General features: G+C 49.5%; 1 protein-coding gene across 21 annotated transcripts in view; it reads right to left on the bottom strand.

The window, feature by feature from the left end:
- Window positions 1-19206, bottom strand: part of NRXN2 (neurexin 2) — a 366798-nt gene that overhangs the window by 217636 nt on the left and 129956 nt on the right. For 17 of the 21 annotated variants that reach the window (XM_053278159.1, XM_053278172.1, XM_053278167.1 and 14 more), the window contains 2 exons: window positions 14049-14350; window positions 7039-7062 (listed from right to left, as the gene is read on the bottom strand). In XM_053278159.1, the coding sequence (XP_053134134.1) occupies window positions 7039-7062; window positions 14049-14350 (326 nt within the window). Of the gene's footprint in view, window positions 1-7038; window positions 7063-14048; window positions 14351-18121; window positions 18223-19206 lie in introns of those variants that run through there. The other 4 variants (XM_053278162.1, XM_053278175.1, XM_053278178.1 and 1 more) reach the window with 2 other exon arrangements.

Raw genomic sequence — 19206 nt, 5'->3', positions numbered from 1 at the left:
GCAGTCTCCTTGGACAAACTTAAAAGTTCAGACACAAAAATGGCAGTTAGTAGGCACAATCAACACAATCTTTAATTAGTACACTATTAGTACAACAGGAGTTAATTATCGGCTAGCATTAATCATGACTCTCAATTAATTAATTAATCATCAGAAAGAGAGAGAGAGAAAGGGAGAGAGAGAGAGAGAGAAAGATTGGCTGAGAAGAGACTCAGATGGAGACAGAGCAGCCGTGCATGGCAGGGAAAAAGCCCAGAATGGCCTCCATGCGTGTTAGATGGGACCAGGGTGTGGGGGCGCCAGGTGTAGGGGACTGTGGGAGGGGGGCAGAGAGAGGAGAGCAGGCAAAGGCATGCAAGAGAAAGTAGAAAGAGTGGAGAAGGCCAGGTGGAGGAATCAGAGCGACAGAGGCAGCAGAAAGATGGCTGCTTGGCCATTTCCAATGGGAGCACCTGCCAGCGACCGACGTAGGTACTGGGAGCATGTAGGAAGGAGGGTGCCCCACTTGCAGTAATGCCCAAGCCCACACTTTAGGAGATTTCCCAAGACCGGACAGGTGGCCATTCCTCACCCAACAGGAATCAAATGCCATGTGCACACAGACACAGGGCAGTGTCTTCACTCCATCATCTGCCATGGGCACACATTCTAGCCACACGCACACACAAACGCACACACGCGTGCGCACACGTCATGCTCTTTTTTGGCACACCAGGAGAGAGAAGCTTCAGAATTACACGTGGGCAGGGAAGACACACTCACACACTGATAAAAGTGTCTTGTTTATCAGCCAACAGAAAAAATCCACATCTTGCCCCAGGCTCAGGCATTTCCCCCTGCAATGTCACATGGGCAGTTCTGGCCCTGAGTCCGTCTGTCTGTCTTCCTTCCTTCCTATCTTCCTTCCTTCCACAAACACACACACACACACACACACACACACACACACACACACACACCATAAACACAGTCAGATTAGGGGAACCCTAAACATTCATATTTGTTTAGGCTGGGCACTGAGTTCTTTGTATCCTTTGCAGGCAGTGGGACACCCCTGCACCCTGTTAGGAGATGGAAGAGATTAACGCTGCACGTATCTGCATCTCTTTGTACGGAGCCCCATTCTTGCTGCATGAAGCAACAGTTTACACAACAAATGTGGAATGCCCCATTCAAGGCAGGACTTCTCCCACAGTTTCACGCACGTGGGGGCTGCTCGGTCTCCTTTCTGCCGACCGTCTCCTCCCGGCGGGGGTCCGAAGAAGCAATGCTCTGCTCACAGAGAGGCAGCGGCAGGCTGGCGGCTGTTTGCACAAGAATGCATGTGAGCTTTGCCCTCCAAGTGGAAGGCAGGCAGGCAGGCAACCAGCAGGACTGGAAGAGGTGGATCATGGGGGAATGAGCAGGGGCCTCTCCCACACCCACAACTGGGAGGAGAGGGGATGCCTTGTGTGCACAACTGCCTTATGTGCATTGATCCACCAAGCTCAGCAATGGTCCACCAAGCTCAGGACTGGCTGCAGTGACTGGCAGCAGCTCTGCAGGGCTTCCGGTGGGTATTCTAGCCCAGCGTCCTTCACCGCAAGGCCCAGGAGGCCGTGGCGGCTCCCACTGACGCTCCGTGTGGCTCCCTGGCTGGCGGTCTATGAGGCCTGGGCCAAGCTTCAGCCAGAGCCAAGTACTCTGCAGGGCTCCCCTGGCACCGGGCAGAGGCGAATGCACCCACGGATGCACCCTAACCCTTTCCTTTCCTTGAAGGGGAATGGAGTCCCCTCAAGCCACAGAGCCCTCTTGGGAGGTGTGTGTGTGGAGCACTGAGGAGATGAGTCCTTCCCAGCAGACTGTGCCCACCTTCTGGGACGGTGCCAGGCCTTGACAGGGGGCCCTGTTTCTCCTAAAACCCCTGCCCGGCGATGGGAAAGACACAGCACTCGCAGAAAAGGCTCTTGGAAGGAGAGAGATGGTTTGTGCGGAAAGGCTCTTGCTAGGGAAACGCTGAGGACCACTACTCCCCAGCCCTCCCCGGAGATGCTGCCAGGGACTGAACGCTGGGACCGTCTGCATGCCAAGCAGGGGCTCTTCCCCTGAGCGACCGGGCTCCTTCGGCATCTGGGACTGAGGGGATGCTGAGTTGGTGAGCGCTCCCGATATCTTAGAGGGGGCTGGAAACGGGAAACACGGGGATAAGGCATGAACTACTGTGTGAGGCAAGTCACTAGAGAGCCGAGAGATGCAAAGCGGCGGCGTACCAGCTGAGCAGCCCATGTGCTCCTCCACAATCCCTAAAACAATATCACCCATACAAAGGAAACACACACACACACACACACACACACACACACACACTCCTTCCTCACATCCTCCTGATCACGCAGCCCTGCAGATTGGCAAAGCCAGCCAACCCACCCACCCACCCCACCGCCTCCAAGTCCACGCTCAGCCACAAAGCAGTTTTTAGAACAGGGGGCCATTTCCCAGGATGCCAGTGCGCTGCTTCACCAGGGCACTCATGCCCACCTGAGGTGTGGCAGGGCTGGAGGAATTCTAGGGAAGAATCCCAGCAGGACCAGCTCAAGGTTTGAGCAAAGTGTCCACGCTGTGTGCCCCCCAACACTCATGGGGGACGGTGGCAGGATTTAAGAGTTGGAAAATTGGGGGTGTTTTGAGGAGGCCACAGCTCAGTGCCAATGCTATCTCCTCCAGCATGTGTGCCGGACCCCAAATCCACAAATGGCAGCCTTCTAGAGCAGGGATTCTCAATGTTGGGTCCCCAGATGTAACTGGACTTCAACTCCCACAATTCCCAACCAAAGGCCACTGGGGCTGGGGATTATGGGAGTTGAAGTCCAATAACATCTGGGGACCCACACGTGGAGAAACCCTGTTCTAGTGCACCTGCCGTGATGCCTTCCCACTAGGAAAATATCTGAAGAAGGGAAAGGGGGTGGCAGGGAGGGCTCATCTTGAAGCGCTGCAGTGGGGACCTCTAGCTCGCAGTGGAATCAATTCAAAATTCAGATTATTTTGCCAAACGTCTCCAGGGCCATGAACAAAATATTCTGGGTCTTGTGCCCTGAATTATTTGGGCCACCCATGGAAGAATATCAATAATGCTGCAGATTCCACAGCTTCCCTAGCCTTCAAAGTGTTTCCGGCAAGGGCTATACAGTAACTCAAGGGTGGAGCAAGCATTTTGCCTGCGGAATCTCAGAGGTTCGCTTACCGAGATCCAGCTAGAAGTGTTTCAAGCAGCAAGGCAGGGAGGGCTCTCTGAGGAGTCTCCACCTGAATCAGTGGAGAGTGACTGCTGGTCAGAGTAGACCGCAGTGAACTCTCTCTATATGGACCAATGGCCTGGCTCAGCTAAGGCAGCTCTCCATGGTTTCTTCAGTTTAAGCAGCTTTCCCTGAACCCACATCTCTGTACCAAGAACCCTCCACACACACCCTGGAGCACAGATACACACATACACAACCCTAACTGGCACACACACAAGCCCTTCCTCCCTCTTCTGCACCTTCCTTCACCCTCATGACTTCTACTGCTCCACAGACGCAAAAGCAATCTGCATGCGCATCCCGACACGACTCACAGCAGAACGCTCCATACACTCCTCCGGGCACACATGTCAAGGCAAGTTCTGAAGCTCTCTCGGACCTACAGCGGCTTCTCCTCTCCGCTCAGCCCTCTCACACACAGCAGACCATGCAGACACACGCTGATGCTCACCCAGAGGGCCGACTCACAGAGGACCACCCACTTCTCACACACAGCACACCAACGCCGGGGAGGTCAACCCGTTTCAGTTTGCGTGCAGCAGCGAGGCTTCCCGCAAAGACCCCGGGGAACTGCACTCCTGCAGGAATCCTGGGACCACTGGCTGAGAGGTCCCCGGCTCCCTTCACAGACCTACAGTTCCCCAATGTCCTTGGCAGCCATTCAAGGAGTCTGAAAGGGTTGTAAATGCGTAGCATCGGGAGGCATGCAAGCTAACATAAATGGGAGGCAGAAAGCCGTAGTCTCAAGAATCACTCCCAGACCTTCTGATGGGTGAAGCGTCAGCAGCACAGAAGAGCATGAGAACCGGCTGGCGGGCTGGGACCAAGGCATGTGCCTCTGTCCTCAGAAACAGGCTGCTCTTCAGACGTCCCTTTCACTCATCTGAAGATGCGGCTGTGACTCGGGAGAACACGCCCACCTCTTCCACAGGTCTCTTGGCGTGGCTCTTTCTCCCGCTGGGGGCTCAGTGCCGTCGGGCCAAGTCAGAAGTCCAGGAGCTTTCCCAGACGGGAGGCTGCCACTTTACTAGGGCAGGAAATGCCTAAAGTCAAGCGGTTTTGAGCACTGCGCCAAAGGGTGACTTTTTTTAGAACGCATATAATGCGCAGTAACTTTGAAGTGTCTGGAGCCAAGCGGTGGGCTGTATGGACGGCACCTTCTGTCGCTGTCCTAACGTCTCTGTAAATCAGGGCTGCTCAACTTCGGCCCTTCTGCAGATGTTGACCTACGACTCCCATAATCCTTGGCTATTGGCCACTGTCGCTGCGAATTATGGGAGTTGTAGTCCAAAAACAGCTGGAGGGCCTAAGTTGAGCAGGCCTGCTGTAAATGGTTCCCTGGGATTAACTCCCCACAGCCTAAGTGTTGCAAAGTGTCCGGTGTTGCAAAGTCTCTGTTTGGGAAAGTTCCAGGAGGAGATTCTGCCCCAGGAGGATCAGACCCCGGAAGGCAACCACAGGCTGACATTGTGAGCTGTGTGAACAGCACGACCCGCGTCCAGAAGTGCAGGGCAACAGGTCCTGGGAAAATCGGTTCGGGCTTCCAGACATTTACACACGCACACCTTCGAAGCGAATCAGGAAGAGGTCTTTTGAGGGGCCGACCCGCTTACATCCCCTCACACGCATCCGTGCATCATTCGCCACCAGCCACTGATCTCGGCACCCCCGTGGATCGTCCCTGAACGGGTGCTCCCCTTGGAAAGGGCAAAGTTGTGAAGTCAGCGGGCCATGCAGGGTGGGGAGGAGGGGGTTGGAAGAGTGTGGGGGAAGGGAGAGAGGAAGAGGGGGGCAGAGGGGAAGGGTGGGGGGACGGGACAGTGTACAACACACAGTGTTAGTTCAGCCCCAGAGAGATGCTCTGAAAATAAAAACCGGACACAGAAGCGACATGCCCAAGGCAATCCCAGCATGCCATGCAAGTATGGAGGGCCGGCAGCAGGACCCCAGCGGAGGGGAACAGGATATGGGGCAGCCAGTGTGTTCAGGGGACTACCCTGAGGGGCCCAAAGGGCAGGCCTCCATGGGGCAGACCCCTTCAAACCTCCCAAAGGGCTGGAAAGTGCCCCGAAAATGTGGGGCGTGGCCATTATGGACCAAAGGGAAGTGTTCTCGTCATCCAGTGGGGCAGCCTTGCAGAAAATCTTCAGGGAAGAGAAGGGATCTCTTCCCAAGCCTCAGAGTGTTAAACTCTGCTCTCTTGCCACAGCTCCACAAAACGTGGGGAGAGGAAATTGGTTTGGTACATCCCAGTGAACTGCCTCCACTGCCCCCACCCCCAGATCAAGGTCATGAAGAAATCCCCCCCCCAGCTGGCTGCCAGTTACTGTCCTTCCTTGGGGGGCAGCTGGGGTCACAGCGCAGGTGTGACAGCGCACAGAAGTTGCTTCATGGGATGGTGTTTTCCATGGATTTTTTTTTGTGGGGTGGGGGGGGAAGGGGAGCAGGGAAATTAAACCATAAAATAAATTTTTCAAAAGTCTTCCTCTAAAATGTTTTTATTCTGATTTTGGTTTTGCAAAAAAATAAAATAAAACATAAAATAAAAATAAACCAGAAGTTAAATACAAGTGTTGTACATATGAGTGAGTTGGGGGATGGAAATAGCTGAGAAAAGTTTGTTAAGAGCGCTAGAGTAAGATGTCTAGCCCTCGGCCAGTTAAAAGGTGCTAATCTGGAGAATGGCCCTGGGGCCAGACGGGTTTCCAGTTGACCCTGGTTCCATAGCAACCACCATGGAGTTCTTGGGTTGGTCATCTTGCATTGAAGCCCTTGGCTTGGTTGTCTACGGACTTGGTGAAATGGCAACCTGAAGGCAGCCATGGTTCCCTTGGGAAGGTGTCTGTGTTTCACTCCAGGCCTTTTGATGGCTCTGAACTCTTGCCAGTGGGCAATGATATGATTGTTACTATTGCTGGCCAGTGATTGTATCACCCTGGACTTCTATGGGTGGCCCTCTGGTCTGACTGATAGCTTACACGGTTGGAACAGAGTAGCTATGCAACATGGATCTCTTGCCAATTAGTTTGGTTTTGCATCTACTTGGTGACTAAGTTGTATTTTGACTGCAAGCCATTTGTTGCTTGCTTGAGCTTGTAAAATAAGGCACCTGCTTTGGTTTTAACCAAGTTGCTCTCAGTTCATGAATTTAGGCTGGTGATTCTTCCGTTTCTTGTCAAATTCATACTAATTTTAGTTGGCTCCTTCTGGGAAAATGAAATATTTATCTGTCTGTCTGTCTATCTATCTATCTATCAAGTTTGTATGCCGACCCAAACTTCCATCTCTGGGTGGCTTACAACAACATAAAAACCAGCCAAAACACTCAAGTAAAACCCTTAGAACAATTTAAAACCACAATTCAATTAAAAGGCTTGGGTGAACAGGTAAGTCTTTAAGGACTTTTTAAAAGGAGGAGGCTCTCATCTTAGCAAGGTGTGGAGGCAACCAGAAGAGCTGGTGACAGCTGCAGGCAGACCTCTCCAGATGATCTCAACAGGAGACTTTCTCTTAGGGCCTGAGCTATTTAGCTTAGATGGTTAAAATAGATGGTTTTGACTTAGGAAAACAAAACCTTTGTGTGTATATGTGCACCAGTGTGCTTTTCAAACAAGAAATTTTTAAAAACAATTTTTTAAAAAAAGAAAAACCCAATTAACTAATTAAAAAATAAGGAGAGGAGGGGAAGAGGTAAAACCCACGGCAAACCAAATGATTAGACAATTAGACTGATATCTACCAGGTAATGCAGTTTGTTTACCATAGCGTGTCCAATTCCTGCGTGCTGTATGCATTAAAAAAATGAAAAATAAAACAAAATGAAAGGGGAGGGGGGATTTTAAAAAAAGAAAAAGAAAAGAAAAGAAACGACCAACCATGAAATTCAAGGGAGATAAAAAAGGAGAAATAAATTTCCCCAGTTCTTGTGACCAGCAAAATGAAAAAAAAGACACTAAACCACACACACCCTCCCCACGAGTGCCGGCCTCTCCACCCCCTCCCGCCCACCCACCCAGCCCATGGAACTTTCTGCACCTTGGTTAGTAAGGAAAGAACAGAACAAAATGAAGACTGGAAAAAGAAAGAAAGAAATCAAACAACCAACATTCCGTGGATGGCACAAAGGTTAGTTCTGGTTTCTCCGGCTGAGAAGTCGAGTCTTTTCAAGAAGCGTGTTAGTAACACACAACGACAAAAGTTGCCAACGCAATCTCTTAACGAGGTGGTTTGAGGGGTGGGGGGGTGGGGGTGAGGGGGTGGGAGGATGGAGGTAAAAAGCAAGGCCCATGTTAGCAGTATTAGTAATTCCTAGGCGGCCAGTTCAGAGGCGGGTGGGACAGGAAAGGGAGAACGAACGGGGCAGTGGGCCCGGCTGGGGTCGTCCCAGCTGTGAAGTCTGTTGGGGGTTGGGGAGGGGTGAGATGGTGGTGGCCAGTGGGCCTGGGGGAGGCTGCTGCTGGGAGTGAAGGGCCTGATCCGAGGGGCTTTGGAGGAAGGGAGTAGCCAGGAGCGCCTGGAGGACCGAGGCTAGCTCCCCGTCTGCCCCCAGGCATAGACCGGCGGTGCTGAACTGCTGCTGTTTGTCGTGAAAAGAGGAAGGAAGTCAGTCAAGAGGGTCAGCAAAGAGCAGGTGCCATCGAAGACGGGGGGGGGGCTCAGTTCTGTGAACCCCAACAGCACAAGGGGCAGGTGGCCACCCCTCCACAACCCCTAGTGCAGGGGTGGCCCAACTGAGGCTCTCCTGCTGTTCTTAGAGTACGACTACAAATCCCATCACCCCCAGCCACAATGGATTGGGCGTTGCCCAGTGACACCTGGAGAGCCTCAGGTGAGCTACCCCTGCCCTAGCATAGCAGCTTACAGCCCCCCTTCCCTGGTTCCCCGCAGCCTCTCTGCCAACCCTCCCCTTCTTCAACCAGCTGGAACACAGCCACACACCGACAGGCAAGCCCAAGGGTGTGTGGAAAGAGAACTCTGCACAGGTTCAGGGGCACTCTCCTTATCCCCCTTGCTCTACAGCTCCCTTTCAGATAACACCAACCCGTCTCTGGTCTGGTGTTAACTTGCATCCTCCCAATGGCCTCTTCGAGCCGGGGTGGCCCACCCAAGGCTTTCCAGCTGCTGTTGGACTACAACTCCCAATACGCTTGCTGCAACTTACTGTGGCTGGGATGATGGGAGTTGTGGTCCAAAAATAATTGGGAACTCTCAGGTTGGCCACCTCTGCTCTTAGAGACTGAGCTTCTGGCCCCGGGTCAGTTCCTGTCCCACTTGCCTCAGGTTCCAGATGTCCATTTCTCCCACATCTTGCTTTTGCCATTCATCTGCGGCCAAGACTGGCCACATCTCGGCCCCGGAACCTGTTTGCAGTGCCAAAGTGCTTCTGAACATAATGCAGAGTGCCTTTTGCTCACCACGGGGTCGTCGTAATCCGCCACAACACATCTGGGGCAGGGAATGCAGCTGGGGCGTCCCCCAGAGCTGACCCCAGCCCCTCTCATTTTACCAATTAAACTCTGCCCCCCGGCATATATATATATATATATGCACCATCAGTCCCTTTCTCAGCAATGTTATTCTATATTCCTCCAAATCCCACGGCTTAACTTTTCATGGCTAACCCACCTCGCCCCTTCCCACCCCTCCCGCCTCTGCAGTTCCAGAGCTGAAGGGTGTGAGGGGTGTGAGGAAGGGGCCCCTTCATCATCTGCCCTTAGGCTTCACAGAACCAGGCTCCCCCTTCTTCTCCCCTGAAGCCCCCTCCCCAACTGCCACCCCCAACACAACCCTCCATATTCAAAGCATCACTTTTCTTTCTACCCTGGGAAATATGGAGATCCACTCTGCAAGTGGCACCCTGGTTAAGATGAGGGGCAGGGTGCCCTCTATAGTCCAGACACCATCCAGAGGAGGGGTGGGGATGGGCTCTCATTGCCCAGTCATAAAATCAAGCCTGCAATTCATTGGAGGTTGTTCCACTCAATTGTGGGTGGAAGTTGGGGTGCTGCCCCCTCTCCCTTTGACCAACAGTAAAGTCACAAAGACTGCCAAGTCTCCTCTCCCAGGTAGAAATGCTCTAGTTCTCTGCTGCTCCACAGGCCAGCCTGCAGGAAACACCCCACCCCACCCCTCGCCAGTTTCATTCAGTTGTGCAGAATAACCTTCTGATGGATCGGGCCCCTGTCAACTTCCAGGAATGCTTCCTCACCCCACTTCTCCCTGAGCTGCAAATTTGGGGGCACCAACAGTATAAAAACTGACATCCGTTTCATTCCACCCATAGCAGGGCACATTAAACTTAAAAGCAGCTCTACCATGGCTTATCTGTAACAACTGCCCTCCTCCAAGCAATCCTGGGGCCAATCCTGGAGAGGGTACAAATTATCTTGGATATCGTTCCCTCTGTCAACAAACTACAATTCCCAGGGTGCCTTGGAGGGAAGTCAGGTTTGCTGAAGCATTCACAAAGGCTGATGTTTATTAATATTTAGCTTATTAATCAATAATCTACTGGCTAGCAAAGCAGCTTCACTCATTTATTAACCATTATCAGTCTGTACTTGTGCCTGCTTCCATGCAACCATGCACTTATATCTCTGACAATTTTTAAAAAGTCTTTAAAGATGCATCTGTTCACCCAGGCTTTTAACTGATACTGTTTTGTTTTTAATGTTGTTTTAGAATATTGTTTTTAAAAAATTTAAATTGTTGTTTTAAATTTCTTGTTTTTTGTTTTTAACTAATGTTTTAATGTTGTTTTTCTCTTGTTGTAAACCGCCCAGAGACGTAAGTTTTGGGCGGTATAAAAATATGTAAAATAAATAAATAATAAATAAATTGTAGTCTGCCGTTCTAGAGGGCAGGTTCAAGGGCACCCCTTTCCCTGCCCGCCTCTGCCCTTGTGGTTCTGGCCAAGTGGAGACCAGTACAGATTCAATTTTACATTGTGATTTTTTTAAGGAAGCCCGCTTGAGATTAATCTCCCCTTTATTGCCTAAGTTTTTAGGACACTCTGATGATTTTTATTTGAAGTTCTTATTACTTAACCCAGATGAAAAAATTATTAATGTAGTGGCCAGGTTTTGTTTTATAATCTGCAAAAACTTGACCTGATCTTTAGCAATGCATTTCTTAAGTCGTTTATATATTTCTCTCCTCTTTTTAAATTGTATTTACATGATGCATTGCTTGTATTTCTTGTATATTGGTCTATGACCGTAATAAAGTTCTGTTCTGTAGTTTTAAACATCTGCTCTGTATAGGGTCAAGCGGCAGCCCTATCCAAGTTGGAACGAAGTCCCGTTGAACTCAGTGGCTGACAAGCAGACTAACACCGCGCTAGTGTTAGGGGATTGGGGCCGCTGCTCAGTGACAGAGCATCTGCTTTGCACGCAGGAGGTCCCAAGTTCACTCCCAGGGCGCTTTCCAGATTAGACCCTGCCACGGGGTCACGGCGGATCTCGGAAGTGCGCTTCCCCACTTCCTGCGTTGTGACACCGCAGCCCCTACGCGGACAGCAGGGTGCCGTTCACGTTTCCGATGCCTTGTTTCCAATTTAATCGCTGCAATATAGAGTTACGACGCCGTGCATCCGGCATAAAAAGGCTGCGTTTCCCCCCCAGATTGTTAGTTTCTGCAAGACTGCTCTCCCTGCTGTTTACATTTCAAATGAGATTTGCCTGAACGGAAGCATTTTGCTGCTGTGGAGCAGCTAGACTGGAAAGCGCCCAGGTTGGGCTGGGAAAGGTCTGGAACCTCGGAGAGCTGCCGACAGTCAGTGCAGACAGGACAGAGCCAGGTGGAACAAGGGTCTGACTCCGTATAAGGCAGCTTCCCACGTTCCTAGTAAAAACGGGGCTGCTCTAGTGCAAGGATTCTGCGCCAGCTGATTCTAAGCCAGGAGTCGGCGTTCCAGATTAGTGCTGCCTCAGTGCAAGAGAGCAGGCTTCCACAGCCTGGGCGGCACGGAACCCCTTCCTCAGTCCACATACGTTGCAAGGAACGATGCAACGCTATTCTTGCTGCACAGGCAGACCGAGATTGCCAGAGACTGCGCGACTTGCTTCGTTGCGCTAGGCAAGTGCAAGGTTAGTCTGGGCATCAGCCAACGAGACATATTTCTGAGCAAACATGCATAAGATCGAGTGCATCAGTCAATCAATCAAGCTTTATTACGGTCATAGACCAGCATAAGGTTTGAGTGTAAGTGGGCTTCACTGCAATTAAATCCCGTTAAGCTCACCAGGGCAGCCGTCCCCAAAAATACAATTATTATTATTATTATTAATTCAATTTCTATACTGCCCTTCCAAAAATGGCTCAGGGTGGTTTACACAGAGAAATAATAAATGTAACAATTTATTAAAGGCGTTGCTTTAATAAATTAACATATAATTTATTTATTAATAAATTTCGATACATTTAAAAAATAATACAATTTGGGGTAAGTGTACACCTACTCCTACGTGGAACCTCAGAGCCTCCAATGGCCCTTTCCAGGGGTGATCTTTAAGTGCGTTATGTTTCCACGGGCTGTGACGGGAATGAAATGCCAGGCACGTTCCGTTTCACAACGGTTCCCCCCTGCTTTTCAATGCCGCGTTAGAGACGTCCACCAACGAGAGGGCGGTGCCAGGGTCCAAGGCGCAATCTTGGTGCTGCTGGTGAAAACCCGTGGATACACAAGGGCTCAAGCTCATTAGAACTTTATAAGGCAAACAGCACCTTGAAACATGTCAGGAGTCTGCGCCGTGCGTGCAAAAGAATTCGCATCTGGGATTGACTGTGGGTTTAAAAGCAGTCCTGAGTGTGGGGAGGGAGCACTTGAGCCCGCTGGAGGCAGGTCCAGAAGGAGACTCAGAGCAAGGGCGGGGGCCTTTCCCCATGTCACCCTGGCACCAACCATGCTGTATGAGCATTGCAAGGCTCTGGATAGAAAAAGACTTTTGCCTGCCAGCTTGGATGAAGCAGCTGCTGCTGCCGCCGTGGAGGGAGTGTGTAGGCAAGCCCTGTCCAACCCCTGGAAATATTCCGCCTGGAAAGCAGGGCAGCCGCAAGGGGAGGGGGGCAGAGCCTGCCAGCAGGGTGGGAGAAGGAGAAAGAGGAGGGATCCCTGTTCAAATGACATGGGCCACTGAAGTGAGCCACCCAAGGAAGCAAGAGCGCTGGGTCGGCTCTAGGAGAGGGCTCTAGGGAGCTAGAGCAGGGGGCAGGTTCAACCGGAGCCCAGTTCAAGCCCCAGACCTGCTTTTTCATGGCAAGTCTTGGCTCTAGAACACGTGAAGCAATCACCAAGATGATGCTGAGGTTGTCAAGCACACGGGGCAGGGCATTCCCTGCAGTCGGCCCTGGACTGCAAAACAGCCACCGAGCTGAGACGCGTTCTGCTTCTGGCCTTCTGTGAAAAGCTAAAAACGATGGAGTTTATCTAAGTTTCGGGGGTTTAACTAACAAGAACCGGGTGGTTAAACTGACTGCCTTTTACCATTGATCCTCCAATTACACTCTTAGATGCTGGCTTGACCTTCTGCTGTCATGCCATATATTTTCTTTTGCCGTGATTTTACGGTTGTTTTTAATATCTCACTACATCTGTAAACCACCTTGAGATTGTTATTGTTATTGTTATTTTATTTTTTTACATTTTATATCCCGCTCTTCCTCCAAGGAGCCCAGAGCGGTGTACTACATACTTAGATGAATGTTAGGTGAATGGCAGTTTATTAAATGGAAATAATAATAATAATAATAATAATAATAATAATAATAATAATTATTATTATTATTATTATTATTATTATTATTATACCAGCAGCAGCAGCACTACTACTACTACTACTACTAGCACTACTACTAGTAGTGCTGCTGCTGCTACAACAACAACAACAACAACAACAACAACAACAAGCCTTTGAGCATATGCAGAGTGCCTCTGACTCCAGAACAGCCACAGCCTGTCCCCACACACCAAGGGTTAGGGGGCTGTCAGGTCAACTGGCACATCTAACTGTCTGTTAACTAGAGTTGTAGAACTGAGGATTTGTTTTAAACTGTTTTAATGTTTTCGTTCCTGTTTTAATTTATGTTATATTTGTTGTAAACCACCCAGAGACATAAGTTTGGGTGGTATACAAATACACTAAAACAAACAAACAAGCCAATAGACAACCAGGCTAACTTGAGTCCCCACTTTTCTTCTTTTTGAGATGAAGCACCAAACCTAGATCCCTGGTTCCATCCCATCATTTCCCCATAGGCCCCACATCTGGAACAGGGATAGGGGACAACATGTGGCCCTGCAGCTCCCATCATCCCCAGCTCTAGTAGTGGCTGGGAGTGATGGGAGTTGTAGTTCAGCAGCATTTGGAGAACCGTACGTACGTTGCCTACACCTGTTCTAGAACCATCTCTGGAGGACCAGGAATTCCATCTCCAGAAGAACGTTCTCATCAGGCTCCACCCAGCTCAGTCCTACTAGGACCCCTTCCTCGCCCCCCGCCCCAAATTCCCATTCCCTTCACAAAAGAAGCAAGAACTTAACATTTCCTGGGGAGCAGACATTAGACTTCTCCTTTTTATTTTTATTTTTTTTGAAACCACCCTGTTCTCTTGATGGTGTCTGGGATGCAAGGGAAATACAGTCAGCACCCCAAATAACCAAACTGGCCATTCTTGCCCCAGCCAGTCATTCCTGGGTCCAGAACCGCATCCATGCCAACCTCCCACCCCCACCCCTCCAAACAAGAAGCCACACGGGCGGCGCTCACTCACCTGGCGCAGGTTTCTGGTCACACGGATGTCGTGCCAGTTGTTGTCATTGAACTTGCCGTTGACGGGCTCCACCAGTGCCTCAAACGCCCCCGAGCCCAGATTGATGACCAGCCAGACGGCGCCGCTCTTGAGAGACAGGTTGACGTAGTCCGCCGACTTGCCGGTGTGCAGCATCAGGCCGTTGCGCTGCAGGGTGCGGAAGGACAGGGTGATCTCGTCGGTGCTGCTCTGGATGGGGTTGTGTGAGAGGTCGTAGCAGAAGAATTCATTCCCTTTGAACGTTGCCACAAACTCCTCTTTCCCTGCAGGGGAGGAGAGACACGAATTGGGGAGGGCGAAGGAGGCGGCGGTGTGCGTGGGAGCGGCTCTCGTGGTTCACATTCAGGGTTTACTGCTTTTGGCAACGGCCTGCCATGCAGTGACACTCGGGGCTAACTCTGGGCATTGCACAGAACTGACCAAATTGGACACTCACAGGCAGATGGGCAACTGCCATGAAGCAGACTGGAAACCTGACCGTTTAAAAAATACATATTTCTCAAACACTCATGGGGTGGGGAGGCGGCATTTTGAGGAGCCTAAATAGCAAGTATGAGCTAGGTGTAGAGAGAGCACAAGTCCTAGCTGCCCGTTCTAACCACTGGGCTCTCCTCCCCTCACTCCCCAAAGGCCTATTCAACTCCGACATCAGCGGGCGGGGCCCCCCACAGGAGCCGATTCCATTTGTTCGCCAGAATAGCTGTTCCACCGTCTTCAACACCCCCCACCCCCGTATACACACCGATGATGCAACTCTGCACAGTCAAATGTCCCTCTCCCCCATGACACCTGCCAATTAACTTGCCATCCTTTGGCGCCTGGGAAACAAATTTGGCTGTCTTTTTCCTTCTCCTCCCCCCCCCCCCCCCGCACAATCATCGTGTCACTGAAAGCCATTTGCTCCTGCAACCCAGGTCCCTTCAGGAAGGAAAAGAGAAAATGGGGGAGAGGGAGCAGTTTGGGCCCAAGTCGATCCAATTTCAAGGGGAAAGAGCCAGGTTTTTATCTTGTCCTTCAAACTGCCGCTGCATTAAAAATGGTCCGCGCTCCAGGAGGTGGCAGAGGGCTGCTGGGAACAGGAAGGACAGCTGGCCCCTTTGGGGGTACGCACTGAGAGATGGCACAGAGAAGACGTGCCGTGTGTGTGTGTGCGCGCGGCACATGGATATGATCCACGCTGCAGGTCCGCACTCTGCCACCTTCCCTGTACATGTTTGGGATGTTTTCTGCTTACACTGTGCCCTGCCCAATGTTGCATGTTTTACTGATGAAAAGGGAAAGGTATTGTTATTATTACATTTATATCCCGCTCTTCCTCCAAGGAGCCCAGGGCGGTGTACTAAATACTTAAGTTTCTCTTTCACAACAACCCTGTGAAGTAGGTTAGGCTGAGAGAGAAGTGACTGGCCCAGAGTCACCCAGCTAGTCTCATGGCTGGATGGGGATTTGAACTCGGGTCTCCCCAGTCCTAGTCCAGCACTCTAACCACTACGCCACGCTGGCTCTCTTTTGTATGACTCTCAGATTCCAGGATCCAGCTCCCATGCTCTGCCAGAGTCATTTTTTTTAGGACAAGGTGCAGTGCCTCAGTCTTCATACCCCATCAGCGGAATGGGATTCATTTTTAACCCACCTCACAGGGTTGTGGTGAGACCGAGCCAAATCAAGACAGAAAAATACTTTGGGTGCTGTTCACCCATGCCTATTGGCTCTTAGGGCACTTCTAATGACCTATAACAAGGCTGTACAACTTCGGCCCTCTGGCTATTGTTGGGCTACAGCTCCCAGCACCCCCGGCCACAGCGGCCAATGCTCAGGGATTATGGGAGCTGTAGTTCTAGAATACAGCAGCACCACAGATGTAAATCAATGCTTTCTAGAGTTACATAAGCAAAGCAGAACCAAACCAAACCAGACAGAGCTCTCCCAAAGGAGCTTACAGTCTTAAAAAGAGGAGAAGGGGGGGAGGTCAGTGGGGTGCAGTGGTTGGACTAGAATTGAGGAGACCTGGGTTTATTCAGATCCTTGCTCAGTCATGAAACCACGGGCCAGTCACTTTCTCTCAGCTAGTCTACCTTATAATGTTGTTGTGAGGATAAAACGGGGGGGGGGGGGCATGATTCTTAAACATTACCCATGAACCTCCATCTCATTTTATAATTGTATAAATTATAATTCCATAATTAAAATTCAAGAATAATGAAAGTCATATTGTACTTGTTCATAAATGATTATTTGGGGGAGCCAACTTTACTGACATATTTAGTTTTCCAAGCACCACACAGCACCACACATGGACCCCCAGGTTAAAAAAACCCCAAACCTTGCCATAGAGGAAAGGCAACATAAAGGTGTAATAAAATTAATAAAACGCCATTTTAAAAAGGTAGGAAAGGACGAATATGAGCAAATATAGCTTGCTCTTATTGTCCAAGCCAGCCCAGTGATCTGAAAATGGGACCTTTGCATAACTCTGCCTCAGAACAAGGGACTCCAAGTGTACCACAGAATGAGTAAAATATTTCCACACCACTCCTAACTGACGTTTGGTAAACCTGTAGCCTATTAACTAGATCTGTAGCCTACTTGAACTAGAAAAGTTCGAAAACATCACTCCCTTGAGACAGAGAGCACAAAATGGAGGTTTGCTCCCAAAGCGGCCATTGGAAGAAAACTGGCCGGGAAATGATGTGGGTCAGGGAAGAGTGAAACTTTTCTTCGTGTGCCCCACTCCTGATCCAGAGCCCCTCTCTTGCAGCTTATTTATTTTATTATTATTATTTATTTATTTACACAGTCAGACAGGTGTTATTGACTGGTTTGTTTTATCCAGACATCGAGTCCTTCCCAAGGACCTGTATTATTTATTTATTTATTATTATTATTATTATTATATCTATATCCCGCTGTTCCTCCAAGGAGCCCAGAGCGGTGTACTACATACTTGAGTTTCTCCTCACAACAACCCTGTGAAGTAGGTGAGGCTGAGAGAGACGTGACTGGCCCAGAGTCACCCAGCAAGTCTCATGGCTGAAGGGGGATTTGAACTCGGGTCTCCCCGGTCCTAGTCCAGCACTCTAACCACACGACGCCACGCTGGCTCATTATTTTATTATGTATTTATTTGATTTCTATACCGCTCTTCCAAAAATGGCTCAGGGCGGTTTACATCAAAATAAAAACAAAACAATCAAAACCAAAACTAAATCAATTAAACAATTTCAAATCATTGAAACATTAAAATCATTCGCATTAAAAATCATTTTAAAACCAACATTAAAAATTTAAAACCATAAATCTAATTAAAAGCCTGAGTGAATAAATGTGTCTTCAGTGCCTTTTTAGAAGTTGCCAGAGATGGGGAGGCTCTTAGTCGTTTTGGACAAAAGGAAGAAGGCGGCATTTCCTGCTGCAATAACTTTTGGATACTTCAAACATTAGCGACAAAGCTGCCTTTTTATGGAATTGTGTTGCTGTGTATGTTATTGCTTGTAAGCCGCCCTGAGTCCTATGGGAGTAGGATGACGTAGAAATCTAACTAACTAACTAAATAAATAAACAAACAAATTAGATAACATTCGGCAGAAATGTGCCAAATTTTGTGCCAAAATGTTTGCCAAAAATGTGCCAGATTTTGGCAGAAAACCAAAGCATCCTGGAAAAATCTGGAAACTGGACATTTTTACCAACAATATTCATCCAGACTTGAGACATGAACTTGACCTCTTGACAGAGACCAAACCTGACAATCCCTGACAGGAGCCAAGGTCAAATTGCAGCACATTCCATTTAAATCATTTAAAAAAATAAGTAACCCTTATTAAAACATATATAACTTAAGAACAGAGTGGGGGAACATATAATTTACCTCAGGGATGTACAACACAAAAGCCCTGTTAGGCCAGAACCAACCTTGGGACCTGAGGTAAATTTTACCACATTAATTAATGCATACAAATAAAGCAATGATTTGAAAATACATACTTTAAGAAGAGAGAGGGGGAGAACTATCATTTATCTGGACAAAAATATACCTGTGAACCGCTGGAAAAACCAAAAGGAAGGGTCCCCTCCCAATTATGTTGGATACTCCTTTCTTCAGATGAGGAAAAGGGGGACAGACGTTATTTTATGTATAATATATGCAGGCCATGTGCTCTGGCTTCCAGGCACGAGCAGGGCTACACAGCAGCCAATAACCAGGGATCATGGGAGTTGTAGTTCAACATCTGCAGAAAGGCGGAAATAGCGCAGCCCTCCAATAAAGAGTTAAGCTGTTCATCCCGGGAAGCTGCAAAGGGTCAGGAGAAAAAGCTCACCAAATGCAGAAGAACCCAGGCAGCTTTTTCTCCCCTTTCGGAAGAAAGCGAGGATGCGGAAGAACGACTTAATTCTGTATTGGCCCCACCACCACCACCAGCCGCACAACAACAACTTGCTTGACTGGCATGAGCCCCCTTCATTCGGGGCTGAGCAAGATGAGGGGCAGCACAGAGGCATTTTCTAAACTGGTTCTAGTGGCTACAATAACCCTGCAGATTCAAGGATATCGCCCTGGGGGAGCTCATGGAGGGAAATACTGTTCAAGCTAAACTAACTCGGGCGCTTTCCAGATTAGACCCTGCAACGGGGTCACGGGGGATCTCGGAAGTGTGCTTCCACACTTCCTGTGTCGTGAGACTGCAGCCCCTACGCAGGCAGCAGGGTGCCGTCCACATTTCCAATGCCTCATTTCGGATTTAATAGCTGCGATACAGTCCTATGACGTCGTGTATCTGGTGTAAAAATGGTATTGTTTTTTCGGGTCGCAAGTTTTCACAAGCCACTTTAAGTGGCGCAGCAGGGAAATGCTTGACTAACAAGCAGAAGGTTGCCGGTTCGAATCCTCGCTGGTACTATATTGGGCAGCAGCGATAGAGGAAGATGCTGAAAGGCATCATCTCATACTGCGCGAGAGGAGGCAATGGTCAACTCCTCCTGTATTTTACCAAAGGAAACCACAGGGATCTGTGGGCGCCAGGAGTCGACACCGACTCAACGGCACACTTTACCTTTACCTATGTTTTTGCGAGACTGCTCCCCCTGCAGGTTTTATGTTTTGGATGCAATTTGCCAGAAG

This window comes from Hemicordylus capensis, chromosome 14 (assembly GCF_027244095.1).
Source record: "Hemicordylus capensis ecotype Gifberg chromosome 14, rHemCap1.1.pri, whole genome shotgun sequence".
In the NCBI taxonomy this organism is placed as follows: Eukaryota; Metazoa; Chordata; class Lepidosauria; order Squamata; family Cordylidae; genus Hemicordylus; species Hemicordylus capensis.
Note: the sequence above shows the minus strand (reverse complement) of the source record. Positions and strands in the feature narration are given on the sequence as shown.